General features: G+C 39.3%; 1 protein-coding gene and 1 long non-coding RNA gene across 4 annotated transcripts in view; one reads left to right on the forward strand and one right to left on the reverse strand.

The window, feature by feature from the left end:
• Positions 1–8,587, reverse strand: part of LOC123592839 — a 223,201-nt gene extending 214,614 nt beyond the window's left edge. Inside the window, exons 1-4 of one of the 3 annotated variants that reach the window (XR_006709962.1) lie at positions 8,473–8,587; positions 7,653–7,695; positions 5,633–5,705; positions 1,597–1,675 (exon numbers count right to left, since the gene is read on the reverse strand). This is a non-coding gene — a long non-coding RNA (uncharacterized LOC123592839). Of the gene's footprint in view, positions 1–1,596; positions 1,676–5,632; positions 5,706–7,652; positions 7,696–8,468 lie in introns of those variants that run through there. The other 2 variants (XR_006709960.1, XR_006709961.1) reach the window with 2 other exon arrangements.
• On the forward strand, positions 2,436–4,744 carry LOC123592838 (dnaJ homolog subfamily A member 1-like). Its single transcript, XM_045468227.1, has one exon. It carries the CDS (start codon positions 2,497–2,499, stop codon positions 3,688–3,690), a length of 1,194 nt encoding a protein of 397 aa, XP_045324183.1. The 5' UTR covers positions 2,436–2,496; the 3' UTR covers positions 3,691–4,744.
• Positions 8,588–16,189: the final 7,602 nt, after the last annotated feature.

A 16,189-nucleotide genomic window follows, 5' to 3' on the forward strand; every position in this document is an offset into this window, starting at 1 on the left:
CAGACCTCCGGCCTTGATCCCTGATCTCTCATCCCTAGTCGAGGGCCTGGGCTCCCTAAACTGAGGCAGGCAGCCTCCCAGCCAGGCCCTAGAAGTCAAACCCATGGGCTGGTCCCGTTTCGAGCCCGTGGCCAGGACTGTCTTGGCCCCTGGGCCTGCACTGCCTGCAGGGGCAGCCCCTTGGCCTGGACTGGGGGCTGAAATGTGGGAAGAGTGGTTTCTTTTTTTCTTTTCTTTCTTTTTTTTTCTTTCTTTCTTTTTTTTTTTTTCGTGCTTCAAAGACACCAGAATTAATAACACTATTTTTGATTTTGAAAAAAAAAAAAAAAAGGGAATAACTTGGGGTGCCTGGATGGGTTAGTTTGTTAAGCCTCCAACGCTTGATTTCAGCTCAGATCATGATTTCACAGTTCATAGGATTGAGTCCCATATTGGGCTCTGCACTAACAGCAGAGAGGATGCTTGGGATTCTCTCTCCTTCTCTCTCTGCCCCTCCCCCACTCACTTGCTCTCAATAAAAATAAATAAACTTTTAAGAAAAATAAATAAAAAAGGAATGTTTACTAAACTATAACTGGCATATAGTAAATTTCACGTAAAGTGTACAATTCGAAGTTTTGACATACACTCACACACCAATGAAGCCACACTACAGTCAATATAAGGAACATGTCCATCACAGCCAACAGTTGGCTCATCCCCCTTTGTAACCCTTCCCCCTCCTTGCTGGCCCCTCCAGAAACGACTGATCTTCTTTCTGTCACTATATATTAGCTGATTTTCTAGATTTGTATATAAATAGAATCACACAGTATTTACTTTTTTTTATTGCAAGATATACATGACATAAAATTTATTATTTCAACCCTTCTTGAGCATATATTTCATTAGTATTAAGTACATTCACATTGTTGTACAAGTATGCACTCTTTTTTTGTATGACTTCTTTCATTCAGCATAGTATTTTAAGATTCATTCATTTCAGTGTTCAATAGTTCACTCTTTTTTATCACTGACCAGTATTGCATTGTATGGCTATACTATGATATGTTTATTTATTCACCTATTAATGGACATCTTGGTTGTTTCCAGCTTGAGGCTGTTGTAAATAAAGCTGCTACAAACGTTTAAGTATAAGGCTTTGTAAAGATAATTTTTCATTTCTCCTATGCAAGTACCAAGCAGTGAGATGGCTGGGGCACATTTAACTTTATAAGATACTGCCTGTTTTTCAAATGGGCATAGCATGTTACATTCCCACCAGTGGTGTCTGAGAGTTCCAATTCCTACACATCCTCACCAATATTTGGTATGGTCAGATTTTTTTCCCTAGTTGCTCATAGTTGTATAGTGACATCTTATTGTGGTTACATAACTTAGAAAAGGTGGAATCAGAGTAGTGGTCATTCTGGGGCTAATCATTCCTTAGTGCTGAACCAAACCCTTCTGAGTTCTCTATACAGAGTCTTATACATCATGAGATTTTCCCTGGGGGGCCCAGTGGGAACAGGAACTATGCACCCCCTCCCAGGAAAGAAGGTAAAACTGACCCCTGTTATTCTATCTTGGCAGAAAGCTGAAGACTCCAATTGATTTTTGACCATCTTCTTTAGCAGTTCAGGCCAAGTAGATTCACATCTCACTTTGGAAGGTGAGAATAAGAGCCATCTCTTTTCTTGGGTATTCAATCAAAACAGAAAAGAAAACCTCACTTAACATATTATTATATGTATAAACAATACATCCCTCCTGTGTTTTATTTGACTGAGTTTCCATAAATAATTTCATATGACTATAGCACAGGGTGATGGTTCTCTAGACAATGATGATGAGTCATGTACATCCAGTTTCTTCTGGCACACAACTTTCTAAGGTATGTTCTTTACACTCTTACATATACAGTGACTCCAATATATTTGGTAAATTTACAATTCAAACTTAGATAAAAGGAGTGTGATTATAAAGTAAATCTTGACTTGGGGTGAAGGGCATGTTTCTGGAGTCATTCAGGACTGCGTTTGAATCCTGGTTCTTCACTTACTGGTTGTGAAAAATTATGCAACTAACAACCTCCTTGGGCTGCCAGGAAACCAAGTTGCTTACAAACAAGAGAAACAGGTTCACAATTAGCTAGTTAAATATGATGACATAATGCAATGCATCGTTTTCCATATAATGCATATAATGCTTTTCCATATGATGCATGTAATGATGCAAGATAATATACAATACAACTATAATAAATTTTAATATACTTTGAGAATTATTATTATGCAGTAGAATTACTTCTTATCATAGAAACTAAGGCAATCCATAATCTGCAGAGACATGGACATTCTAGAACTTTGAATAGACACTTCTCTAAAGAAGACATCCAGGGAACTTTCCAGAACGCTCCTGAAAAGCGGAGGAGTGGCGGCTGCCCGAGCTGCACCCAGCAATGCGCTCCTTCCTGCTCCCCCACACCGGCCTCGGCCCCCTCACCGGCTGTAGAAAATGGTGAAAGAAACTACTTACTATGATGTTTTGGGGGTCAAACCCAATGCCACCCAGGAAGAATTGAAAAAGGCTTACAGGAAATTGGCTTTGAAGTACCACCCTGACAAGAATCCAAATGAAGGAGAGAAGTTTAAACAGATTTGTCAAGCTTATGAAGTGCTCTCGGATGCGAAGAAAAGGGAATTATATGACAAAGGAGGAGAACAGGCAATTAAAGAAGGTGGAGCAGGTGGTGGTTTTGGCTCCCCCATGGACATCTTTGATATGTTTTTTGGAGGAGGAGGAAGGATGCAGAGAGAGAGGAGAGGTAAAAATGTTGTGCATCAGCTCTCTGTAACCTTAGAAGATTTATATAATGGTGCAACAAGAAAACTAGCTCTGCAAAAGAATGTGATTTGCAACAAATGTGAAGGCCGAGGTGGTAAGAAAGGAGCAGTAGAATGTTGTCCCTATTGCCGAGATACTGGAATGCAAATAAGAATTCATCAGATAGGACCTGGAATGGTTCAGCAAATTCAATCTGTGTGCATGGAGTGCCAGGGCCATGGGGAACGGATCAGTCCTAAAGACAGATGTAAAAGCTGCAATGGAAGGAAGATAGCTCGAGAAAAGAAGATTCTAGAAGTTCATATTGACAAAGGCATGAAAGATGGCCAGAAGATAACATTCCATGGTGAAGGAGACCAAGAACCTGGACTGGAACCAGGAGATATTATCATTGTTTTAGATCAGAAGGACCATGCTGTTTTTACTAGGCGAGGAGAGGATCTTTTCATGTGTATGGACATACAGCTGGTTGAAGCACTGTGCGGCTTTCAAAAGCAAGTATCTACTCTAGACAACAGAACCATTGTCATTACCTCTCATCCAGGTCAGACTGTCAAGCATGGAGATATCAAGTGTGTGCTGAATGAAGGCATGCCAATTTATCGTAGACCATACGAAAAGGGTCGCCTAATCATCGAATTTAAGGTAAACTTCCCTGAGAATGGCTTTCTCTCTCCTGATAAACTGTCTTTGCTGGAAAAGCTCCTACCTGAGAGGAAGGAAGTAGAAGAGACTGATGAAATGGACCAGGTAGAACTGGTGGACTTTGATCCAAATCAGGAAAGAAGGCGCCATTACAATGGAGAAGCATATGAGGATGATGAACATCACCCTAGGGGAGGTGTTCAGTGTCAGACCTCTTAATGGGGTCAGTGAAGAACACTGCTGGCATTTTATATGCAGTAGTGAACGAATGAAGGACTATAATCATAGCTCACTACTTGCTATTATTGTTTTTGTTTTAATATTCAACTATAGTAGTGTTTTAAAAGTTAAATGAAGAATAAAAAATATAAAAGCTCTGACTTTGCCCTGTATGTATGATGACTTCAGTGTGCAAGATAAGTTTAATACTCGTAAAAACTACTTTTAAAAAATCTCCCCTAGCATTTGTTAGAGGCCCGACCTTGTAATTGATCTCAGCTCTATGTACATGAACTAGTTTAGACTGAAAATGCTAGGTAAATGTATTGACTTCAGTGTATGACCCTTAATTGTTAAGCTATGAAGTTAAAACTTGTGTTTAATTGGCAATCAGAAAAAGAATTTGTAGAGAAGTGTTGGTCTGTAGTTCTATTAAGTGGGATTCATTGTGATGCTTCTGCATTTATTCTGTTGCCTCAACTGTTACTTAAAGATGGCATGCTGTGTAATTTGGCCTGTGGTATCAGTGGTGGAAAGGATACCTTTCTAAAGAAGGGGTTTATCATAATCTGCTGTTTGAGGGCTTGCACTTGTAGAACTGCATTCCCTTCTGCTGTGCCATCTTTTTTTTTTAATTATATATATATATATATATATATATATATATATATATATACACATATATATTTAATATATATATATAGACACACACCAGTCCTGGTTACATTTTTTTCCCTTCTCTTTGGACCATGATAAGCTTCAGAGTAGTGACTACGGGAGCAGGGTAACTTAGAGTGAAGAGATATTTACACAGAAAAGTAAATTTGCATGTATGAGCTGGGAAGGTGTTTTTTAGGTACGTTACAGGCTTACTTTAAACAATTTAACTTACGCTCCGAAGTAACTGTAATCTAATGTTGCTAGTATAGCAAATTATGATGAATAGCTTTAATTGTATGTTTAAAAGTCATGTTCACAAGCTTAAATCTGGATATCAGAATTAAGCAATTCTTGAAATGTATGAATGTCTCCTTAATATACTGATTACAAAGCATTAAAAAAAAAAAAAAAAGAAGAAGAAGAAGACATCCAGACGGCTAACAGGCACATGAAAAGATGTTCAATGTCACTCCTCATCAGGGAAATACAAATCAAAACCACACTGAGATACCACCTCACGCCAGTCAGAGTGGCTACAATGAACAAATCAGGAGACTATAGATGCTGGCGAGGATGTGGAGAAACGGGAACGCTCTTGCACTGTTGGTAGGAATGCAAACTGGTGCAGCCACTCTGGAAAACAGTGTGGAGGTTCCTCAAAAAATTAAAAATACACCTATCCTATGACCCAGCAATAGCACTGCTAGGAATTTACCCAAGGGATACAGGAGTGCTGATGCAGAGGGGCACTTGTGTCACAATGTTTATAGCAGCACTCTCAACAGTAGCCAAATTATGGAAAGAGCCTAAATGTCCATCAACTGATGAATGGATAAAGAAATTGTGGTTTATATACACAATGGAATACTACGTGGCAATGAGAAAGAATGAAATAAGGCCTTTTGTAGCAACGTGGATGGAACTGGAGAGTGTTAGGCTAAGTGAAATAAGTCATACAGAGAAAGACAGATACCATATGTTTTCACTCTTATGTGGATCCTGAGAAACTTAACAGAAGACCATGGGGGAGGGGAAGGAAAAAAAATAAGAGGTTAGAGAGGGAGGGAGCCAAAACATAAGAGACTCTTAAAAACTGAGAACAAACTGAGGGTTGATGGGGGGTGGGAGGGAGGAGAGGGTGGGTGATGGGTATTGAGGAGGGCACCTGTTGGGATGAGCACTGGGTGTTGTATGGAAACCAATTTGACAATAAATTTCATATTAAAAATAAATAAAGATAAAAAAAGAAATTCCGCAGTAAACCTATATGAGAAACACTTACTTGGCACTAATGTTTGTAGGTTCAAACATAGGGGTGATCCAAAGATACTCCAGCAATTTCAACTCTTGTCTTTCTTAATGATGAACAAATGAAAGATATTAGACTAAAAAAATGTATTATATAAGATTAAATGATTTGTCATTACTACTAAACTCTTTGTACTTGAGTATTTGGAGAATACAATCCTTCAAGCCATTTTGGCTCTTAACTTGATTATTAGGTTTCCTTTGCTGACTTTCTTTCTCATCTGCAGAATGGGGACAATAGTGGTGTCATGTGCCACTGTTGTGGAAATTCAACAAGATAATTCTTGTAAAGCACTTAGCATAGTAATAGTACTCAAGGCTATAGGCTGTAAGCTATAATTACTTTATATACACACCAAGACACTCAAACCAGAGCGCTTTGGATCAAGGCAAGTTGAAAGTTTAACAGTTCTCAGTGAGACCATCATAAGTTATAAACCAATTCAATTGCTTCAAATAAAATAACCACAAATTAAACACGTTACCTTCAAAGGTTCTATACCATATTCTCAGCCTCTTAGTTAAAATTGTGGAGTGATATTTATCTGTTTCAAGTGAAAATGTTATTTGGGAGCCATTGCAAACAATAGTACAGTTTTATTTTACATACTAACTGAAGTCCATAAAAAACAATGAGAAGAACCAAAATTATCAAGAAATTTTATATTTTTACATTCTAGATTCTTCAGATATGGTTTATGTCATAATTCCCCAATCAGAATTTAAGTTTCTTGAGACTAAGGACTGTTTATTACTCATTACAGTCTATCACTTCTAGGTAATGCATAAATAAATGTGTGCTGAAGTAACCAGATCCCATACACCTTCTTCTTTACTCCATCTTAAAATGTAAGGTATAAGTAAAACAAAACAAAACAAAACAAAACAAAACAAAACAAAACAAAACAAAACAAAACAAGAACACTGATTACCTAAGTAAAGATATCTATATTTACAAGTAGATCTTAAGCAATAGGAATTACTATACCAGTAATTTGCTTTTTGGCACCTCAAACTAATTTCCATCCTTCTAGAAACATCTGGGTAGAATCAAAATTAACCATTTTGATCCTACTTCACTTATCCCTATCTTACCTCATCTTCTGATGGATTGTCCATATGAGAAGTTTTCCCTTTCCCAATGTACTCCAGCCCTTACTGATCTCCCGCACTTTCAGACTCCTAAAACACTAGTGATCTGTTACATAGTGAAAAAGTATCTCCAATTTAATAGGTATTTATGACACTTCAAGGTAGCTGCTCTGAGAGAGAAAAACCCTAGAATTAGAGTCTGAAGCCTGGGTTCAAATGCTGGTCTCACTATTTACAGGCTGAAGGGACTGATGCTTGACATCTCTCTATCTCAATTTCCTTAGGGTAAAACAGGCATTGTATTTTAAAGTTCTTATCTTACCACGGGTGCCTGAAAAATGGCATGTCAATTGACTGATTCACTGAGTGATTGATAAAATTCTCACCAATAGTAAAAATACTGCAGACCCCACAAAATTCCACAAAACAAAGTGAATAGCTTATGAAGTTTTCTTTATGTGGCACATATTCTTGTACTGACACCCATGGACTTCAAGAGAGCTGTGCATGCCCTGAGATGGTATGAAAAATTACATGTGTGTATTCACATGTGTGTATTTGAGGGAGAGATGAAACCAGCAGTGTTGAGAACCACTGTTCTCAGATGATATAAAGCCAGAAGTGAGAGGGTGGAAGAGGGAAGGGGAGCATATAATTCAAGGTGCCGAAGGAGCTGGTGAGGGTGAAACAGGACTGCTGGTCAAAGCAACAGTAGGTTGGGTACTAATCTAACTCTGGTCTAGTCTAGACCTACTTAGTCTCCTAATCCATGATCTCTCTCTCTAATTAGTCTAACCAGTCAACCTTGACTGGCCCACAATACCCCTACTTCCCACCACAGTGCCTAGAAAATAACAGGCATGCACCAATTATCTGCTAAGAATTTCTTCCAATTTTCTTACCTGTAAAAGGAAGGAGATTGAGTAAAAACTATCTTGAAGGTTCCTGCCAAGAAAAACCTCTATTACATTCGAAGCTAATTATTTTATAGAAAAACAAAACAAAACAAAAATATGGGAACTGCCTTTCCCCATCTAGAGAAGGTCAGAATTCAGCATCCTACTCCAGCCTCACACTTAACAAACTTGTTTCTAGATGAACCTCACCTCCAACAACTCATTCCTCAGAAAGATGACTTCTAGAGACACCTGGGTGGCTCGGTTGGTTAAGTGTCCAATTTCGGCTCAGGTCATGATCTCATACTTTGTGAATTTGAGCCCCACTTTGGGCTCTGCACTAGTGCAGAGCCCGCCTGGGATTCTCTCTCTCTCCTGCTCTCTGCCCCTCCCCCACTCACTCACTCATTTCCCCCCGCCTCAAAATAAAAAAAAAAAAAAAAAAAGAAAGATGACTTTTATTATTTTGGTTGTTATTCTCTTAAGTAAGCTACTGACAACTCCTTAAGATCCCTGCTTTCTTTGGGGCTCTGACAAGGGGCAGGTAACGGATACAGTGCATTAACAAATCAGTAATATTTGAAGAGTTACTCCTCTCACAGCCAGGCTTTTAACAGGCCTAGATTTAAATGGCATCTCTTTCAAGCACATTTCCTTTATCAGTATTCGAAGTTTCAAAGAGCAATCAATGTCAAGGATCTGAATGTTAAAATACAGCAGACCTTTGGAAATGCAATTATCATTTTCTCCTATAGATAATTAACAACTGAAAAAAAATTTACTTCTACTGAGGGCTTCTGGGAAAATATCACTGAACCCTACCTACATGCTTTGAAAGAATCAGGTGTTCAAACTACCAACAGGGCAGCCTGGGCTTTGTGGTGCTGTTCTAGCAGTGGTGATGGCTTCGAACTAGATAAGCTTCCCAGGGCTACCCCTTCCTCCCCCTTCCCATCCACATACCCACATGAACTGCAAAACACTGTACAACCTGTAGCTCAGGGCTACAGCCAATTGTGATGAAATAGTTCTTTCTGTTACACACAAAGGAGCATTCGAAGAATCAAACCTACAAGTTTCACTTCAGTACTCCTCTGAAAAAATACAAGATGGTTGAAATTGACTTCAACTAGTACTGAAATGATAAACATTGCAGCATAAGATGTTGGTTGGACTTAAACATAAAGGAATTTCTAACAGATTCAGCTGCTTAAAAACGAAATAGGATGTCTTCAGGGTATAACAAAAGTTGTTCAAGCAAAGCTATTTAATCTACTATCAATGCGATTCCCACAGAAAGTGGGGGCTCATTTTTCAGGTCTTCCAGAGCTTTAGGGTTCTATCTTTCTCTAAAGCAGACCTTTCTTTAATTTGTTTCATTGCAGTGACATGGAAATTTTCAGACACAAAGAGACAGATAATCTCACATAGTATTTATCCTCTAAAATTCAATACCAAATATTTTCACAGTTAGCCCATCATACTTTAGTCCTCTTCCAGACTCTTCCATAGTCTGAGTATCCCTGGGCCCCCTGGCATGTGTTAATATCTCCATGATTGGGCAGAAGGAAGAGGCATCATAACTTTTTTGTCCCGTCATTTCCCCCCGAAAGAAAAGAAAGTGTTACAAAATTCTACCAGTGCACAACATGCCTCATTTGGGAATTTTCCTAAATTCCCCCATAACCGTTTGTTTCCCTCTTAAGGAAGAAGGAAAATGAGTAATTTTTGTTGAGTACTAGGAAATATGCTAATGGCTTCAGATACCTTCATTTCATTCATTTCAGTCATGAGAATCACACTTTGAGGTAGTTTCAGTATGTCCACTTAATAAATGAAAAGTCTGAGACCTAGACAGTTTAAGTCAAATGCACATGGTCACACCACAAGTAACACAAAAGCCAGAATTTGAGACCTTGTGTGTTCAAAATACCCCTGCCCCAACCTCTCTAGAACTCTAGCATATAAAGGTGTGGTCATAAACCAGGAAACAGAGACCTGCGCATCTTTATTCTAACCGTGAACTGATCCTTTCAGTAGGCTTTGCAAGAGAGGAATCATTAGAATGCAAATAACCTAAAGGAAAAAAATTTTTCTCCCTGAAAACTGAGGTGAAAAGAATGTGGGAGAGCGGGGCAGTGAATTGTCAGGGAACAGCTCGGCTAAGGAAAGCTCATCCACATCAATCAGCTCTTGGAGTCGGTGCCCTGAGAGAGAACTGACATGAAATCACACAAAAAGTTATGAGGCTCAAGACACTGAAGCTCTTCTTGGGAAGAAAATCATCTTTCATCCTCAGCTGACCCCAGGAAGAAAGGGGGCAGAATAAAACCTGAGAGATGACAATCTGAGGAACTAGGGTGGAGTTTTGGTGCAGCTGGAGCGAGAGCAAGATGAATTAAAAAACAGATTATCTGCATAGATTCAGCTGAAGTTGAAATGAATGCCTCTTGTTCAGCTAGTATTTCAGGGGCTCCTGTGTGCTCCTCGTGGGGGAAACGGTACCCAGATCAATGATCTAGCATCAGAGCAGCTAGTGGAGAACAGGCTACAGAGCAAGACACCCCATCACACCAGACTCACAGGTAGTTTTGAACATAAGACCTCTGTTCCTGTGCTGGCTGAAGACTCATGAATTTCACAGAACTACTGCTGGGAATTGAGACCCAAAGAAAAAAGGAATGGGGAATATGCAGCATTCAATGATAATGTCTTGATGGTATTCAGAGGAGAGTTTTTGATATTTTCAACTAAAGCATTAGGAAAAAAAAATGAAATTTGGCCTCTATCTCACATCACACACAAAAGTTAATTTAAGCAACGATGATGTTTTTAGAGGAAAACAGAATATTTTGTGAAATATGAAAATTTTTCTTGGATAGGACACCAAAAGTACTAACCACAAAAGCACAAGCCAGACTCAAAATGATATATATTCTCTCCGACACAATGTCCAATTCAAGCTCTCCTCTCCTCATGAATTTTATTTTGGCAGGGGGAGGTGGAGACACACACACAGTGATATCTTCTTTCTCTCAACTCCTGTTGTAATTATGTCAGAATTATTTAAAAATTATCACACAGTGCTATCATATTTATTGTGAACAGTTCTTTACTGCCAGCCATGGTACAGAGGAAAATGTTTAGTAACAGGCTCTTACATATAAGGGTAAAAAGCCCTTATATGTAACATTTGCCAATTTCTGTGGTGCAAATACTCCACCATGGCCTATTTCAAGCCATCAACATGACGTTACTAGATGTAGAGTTGGAAAGAAATCCATACAACTGCATGTGAGCCAGCACAGCCGGCTGCAGCACATCCCTGGTTGCCTGTCTCCCCAGTGAGTCTGTCAGCAATCCCTGGTGGTCTAACTGAATTTAACATGGTTCCTCAGTTTCCTCATTTGGTGAAAGTGGATAAACATACTCAAAGAGAGTAACTTCCTCAGAGGATAACTAATTCTAAAGCTCTATTGAAAGTTTAAGAAATTAGAGTGGACATAGAGTGTATCTTCAACAGCCATATCCTCTCCTAGAAGAAGTCTCTGTTTCCCATTTCAGATCCCTCCCTCCCTCATTTTCAGTCCACAGTCCTCAGGTTAAGCTCCCAGCCCAGCTCTGGAGTGGATCATGACCAAGACCAATTTGCACATGACATTCTCTAGCCTCAGTGATTGGTTCATGGGATTATCATGTGATCCAATGACAAAAATAAGAAGCAGTGAGACCTTTGCTGAAAATCCTGTCAAGTAACTGGACATTTGTTATAGGGGACTTGAATCAAAAAGAAGCTGCTTGCATCTCCATCTTGGCTCCACGTGGAGCCTGTGAATGATGCAAATCCAAAAGAAAGAGAAAAATTAAATTGTGAAAATGTTTGAGCTTTGAAGTAAAAAATAAAAAGCCAAAATTTGCAAAGCCTCAGCCTTAGACATTCTATTTAAGTAAGCCAATAATTTCCTTTTTCCTTAAACCAATCTGTGCTGGGTTTTCTCTCACATAGAGCAAAAATTTCCAAACTGATACAGAAATACACCCTGATTAATAAGCTGTCTGTATTATTAACATATTGGGAAACAGTAGCAAAATATCATAGCATGATAATACTTTTTATAAAGCATCATTTTATCAGCTTCTTACAAAGTTAAATGTACACTTGTTATATGTTCCAGTTGTGGCAGGCAGAATAATGTCCAAATTCTCAGAACCTAAGAGTATATTACCTTTTCTAGCCAAATGGGCTTTGAAGAGAACTTAAAGGTGTGATTAAGCTAAAGATCCTGAATTATCCAGGTGGGCCCAATATATTTATAAGGGTCATTAAGAGGGAGGCAACAACAGAATCACTGAAGGAGATGTGACCACAGAAAGAGAGGTCGGAATGATGCAGGGCCACTAGCTTCTGGGTTGCTTCCAGAAGCTGGAACAGGTAAGGAAGTGAATTCTTCCCTAGAGTCTCCAGAAGCAACACAACCCTGCCAACATAGTTTAGACTTCTGAGCTCCCCAACTGTAAGAGAATAAGCTTATGTTATGTTTTTTTTAAGGGATTAAATTTGTAGCAATCAGTTACATCAAAATAGAAATCTAATAGCATAGCAATCCCACTTCCAGCTGTTTTACCCAAGAGAAATGAAACCTGATACTCCCCCCCCCAAAAAAAACCATATGCAAATGTTTATGGCAAGTTTATCAGAATTGTAAACACTGAAAACAACCTAAATGTTCTTCAACTGATGAATGAATAAACTGGGTAGCATTCAACTCAATGGAATACTACTCAACAATAAAATAAGAATGAACTATTGATGTGTACAATGAATGGGTGAAACACAGATGTACTATGTCAAGTGAAAGAAGCAAGACTCCAAATGGTACATACTTTACAACTACATTTATACGGCATTGCGAAACTATAGTGACAGAGAACAAATCAATGACTGCCAATGGTAGGAAGTGGAGAAATGGTTGATAACCAAGGGACAGCACTCGGGAATTTTAGGGGTGAAGGAACAGTTCTGTATCTACAGCATGGTTTCACAACTATATGCCTACATCAAAGCTCATAGGTCTGTACACCAAAAAACAAAACAAAACAAAAAGTGAACTTTCCTGAATATAAGTTAAAAAAATAAAATTGAATGGAAGTTAAAAAAAAAAAAGAAGGATCTATGTATTTGAGAACAAGTTTGAGATGCTGGCATGAAATTGTCTGTAGCAGTTGTCTTCCTATGTTCATCTCACTCACATTGTCAAGCTTTCACAGGCATACCCTTCAACCACCATCTCTCAAATAACTAAACAATGGTATAAAAACTATACTAAACTAAAGAGGCAAGTCCCTGAAGGACCTACCATCTCTAGAAGCTCAGCCAGCAGCTCACTAATCCTTTAAAAATACAGTTCTTAACCAAACTCTGACCCTAAGATGTTGCTTGGGTCTTCATCCCTATTATTGCCTTATTAATTTTTAAAAGGCAAGCATTTCCACAGTTACACTGGGTTTACAGCCAAAAAATAATAACTTTTGTGGTTTTTTAAGAGTTCACAACTTTGACCTATGTGCATCACCAGAGAAAAACACTGGGACTATCTTTTAAAAAGAGAAATAGAAAAGAAGTATAGTCTGATAAGAATGGATACAGTGAGGGGTGGGGCACAGAGGGTGGCATATTTCCAGGAAAGTAGATAGATGCATGGAATGTTCCTGCGTGACCTCAGGCATGAGGAGGGCAGAGTCATCCTTCTTTATGACCCAACTTCATCTCATATTATTCTGTAAGAGTACAGTGCCTCATTTTCTTCAGAGTTCAGGGTTATAACTAGACAACAGCAGAGGAAGAAAAGAAAAACAAGGGGAAAAAGGCCATTTTTCCAGGATCTCAGAAATGGAGCTCAGTATTTCTATAACATCTTAGTGGGTCTTGAGACACAAGCTTAATGTTTTTTCATGAGATCCCAGTTTCTACTACATGGAAATGTTAACATATCACTCATGTCACAAGCCAAAGAAATAAAATCCCTGTCTGTCTTTATTTTAATACCACAGGATAAAGAATCTGAAGTCCATCAGATCCTCAGAGAATTCCAAGGTGCTCTAAGAGTGATCTAAATTTGGGCCATCTCAAGGTAAAGAATAGTTATGGTTTTGGCTCTACCATTTCACTAATTCTTGCCTTAACAATCCAAAACAGGCAACCCTGCTATAAAAGAATCATCTTAAAATCATCAGACAGAACTCACTTCCCATTAATTCTATAAACAAGATACTACTTCTTTTGCCTCCCTACCCTATTAGTCTCTGCCCTTCCCTCTAGGAAAACTAACAAAAACTCATCTTCCAAGATTTCTTTGCTAGTTACTAGCTACCACAGGTACGCTACTCAACATCTACACCATTTTATAGACAGCATCAACTCATTTTTAGGGTGATCTGGGAGACTGGAAGTCATGTCACTGAAATTTCCAAATTAATTATTTCATTAAACAATTAGTAAAATAGTTTCGTTGCTGTACCATGGGAACAAAGAGATCTAAAGAAATGCACAAACAATAGCAAATCTTACTCTTTTAATCACAAATAAATTTGGGTATTATTTTAATTTTTTGAGAAGAAAATGTGAGGGAGGAAAAACTTTTGCACCACTCTCTTATGTTCACTGACTGGGGACTTGTGAATGAGACCAGCAGAAGACAGATTAACAGGGCACATGATTTTTATTAATGTCTTAGGTGCACAAGAGTTCACAGAAAAGAAATGATACTCAAAGTAGTTGGACTTGGGAGCTTATATACCATTCTAACAAAGGAAAGGGGGTTGGGGCTTCAAAGGATGATAAATTGTGGGAAAGTGACTAGAGAATATACAGCGGAGCCAAGGGAAGACAGGGTTGTTTTGGTAGGGTTGTGTATGCAGAGTCATCTTAGTGCAACTGTCTATCTCTGATGATGAATCTCTCTCTTCTTCCTGGTACAGGAGAGGAACACCTTCAAAAAAAGAAATTTACACCCTGCTTTTAGGCAGAAAAGGGGAAGGTAGAGAACTCTTCTTACATCTGTGGATTCTCAATTGCCTACAGATCAAAATAATCCTTATGCCAAAGTGGCAGATTTTGGGGTGGCATATCTTGATCCCCTTCAAAAATCTTTCCAAAACATACCATAGCCAATCAAAACATAATTTAATCTTTTCCAAAAAATAGGGTCATCAATAGGAACTCCAATTAATATACCATATGATAATATAGATTAGTTCTTATTACTTACTTCTTCCTTTTCATAGCAACCATGTTGGAAAACAGAATATAGGATTTTTATTATAAGTAGAAGAGTTAAGATGGCATAGTATGGGGACCCTGAGCTTGTCTTATCCCTGAAACACAGCTAGATCAGCATCAAACCATTCTGAATACCGAGGGAATTGACCTGAGAATTAAAACAACAATCTCCATAATTGGAACCAGAGAACTTGGCAGGTACATGGTGTGAAGAAGTGACTTGGGGGAAAGAAAAGTCATGAAGCTGCAGAGGGTAGGAAGCCATTTTTGTCAGAGAGAGAACAGAGAGAAACAGAAAGGGTTACAGTGCAGCACATTGGGATGGTGCAAGAAAAGCACTCCCCCTGAAAGTAGCTGGAGAGAACAAGAGAGAGAAGGAGTGAAAACACTCACAAGGGACTGGACAAAAAATCTGTTCCCCAAAACCACTGATGGGGAGAAAGGAGAAGGTTTCAATACCACCAGGATTTTATAAACAGTGGAGTGCAGAATCTGAAGTTTCAGATCTTAGTGCCTGGTGGTGCTCTGGTGAGGAAGTAGGGTGAATCCCCAAGAGCAGGCAGCAGGGTCTGAGGGGTCTGTGTGCCACATGGGGAGAAGTGATTCCCCTGCTTGGAGAGCATTTGGTAGCAGCCATATGGCCTCCTTGCCAGCAAAAGTCCCAGCGGACCCCGGAGAGCAGCCACATTACTGATATTGGAACAAAGACACCAGAGGGCAGCAAAACCTGGCACCAGTTGTGTATTGTGATTTGCCATGAACTCTGGGCCTCTGCCACTGCATGGTTACATGCATGTTTTCTGGGACAAGCTGGCCTGGCCATTGCTTGGCAAGACCCTCTCCCAGAAAGTCAGTGCAGGTCCAAGCTGTGGGTGTCTCTGAAGTATGGGAGTCTGAAACACAGCCCCATTTGAAATAAAATTCTGGAGGAAGATGCCACCGGGCAGGTGGACAGCTTGGACACAGAGTAGAGGTAGGGAGCAAATGGAGGCCTGAGACAAAGGAAGGCTGCTTGATCATGGGTCAGCGAGGGTGTAGGGTTCCTGCACCAGACACTAGAGAGCTTGGTGAGGCCACTTTCGCTTCTAGCACATGCGCACATGTGCACACACAAGGAACAACCCCAGTGAGCTAAGCAGTGGCACCAAATGGAGAACAGAGCTGTTTTACCAAGCCCCACCCATTGGCAACCTCGAGGCACATTCCCCCAGAAGACCAGCACAAATTCCTTCCACCTGCTTAGTTAATGGACTATAGCATGCTG

This window comes from Leopardus geoffroyi, chromosome D4, assembly GCF_018350155.1.
Source record: "Leopardus geoffroyi isolate Oge1 chromosome D4, O.geoffroyi_Oge1_pat1.0, whole genome shotgun sequence".
NCBI classification, from domain to species: domain Eukaryota; kingdom Metazoa; phylum Chordata; class Mammalia; order Carnivora; family Felidae; genus Leopardus; species Leopardus geoffroyi.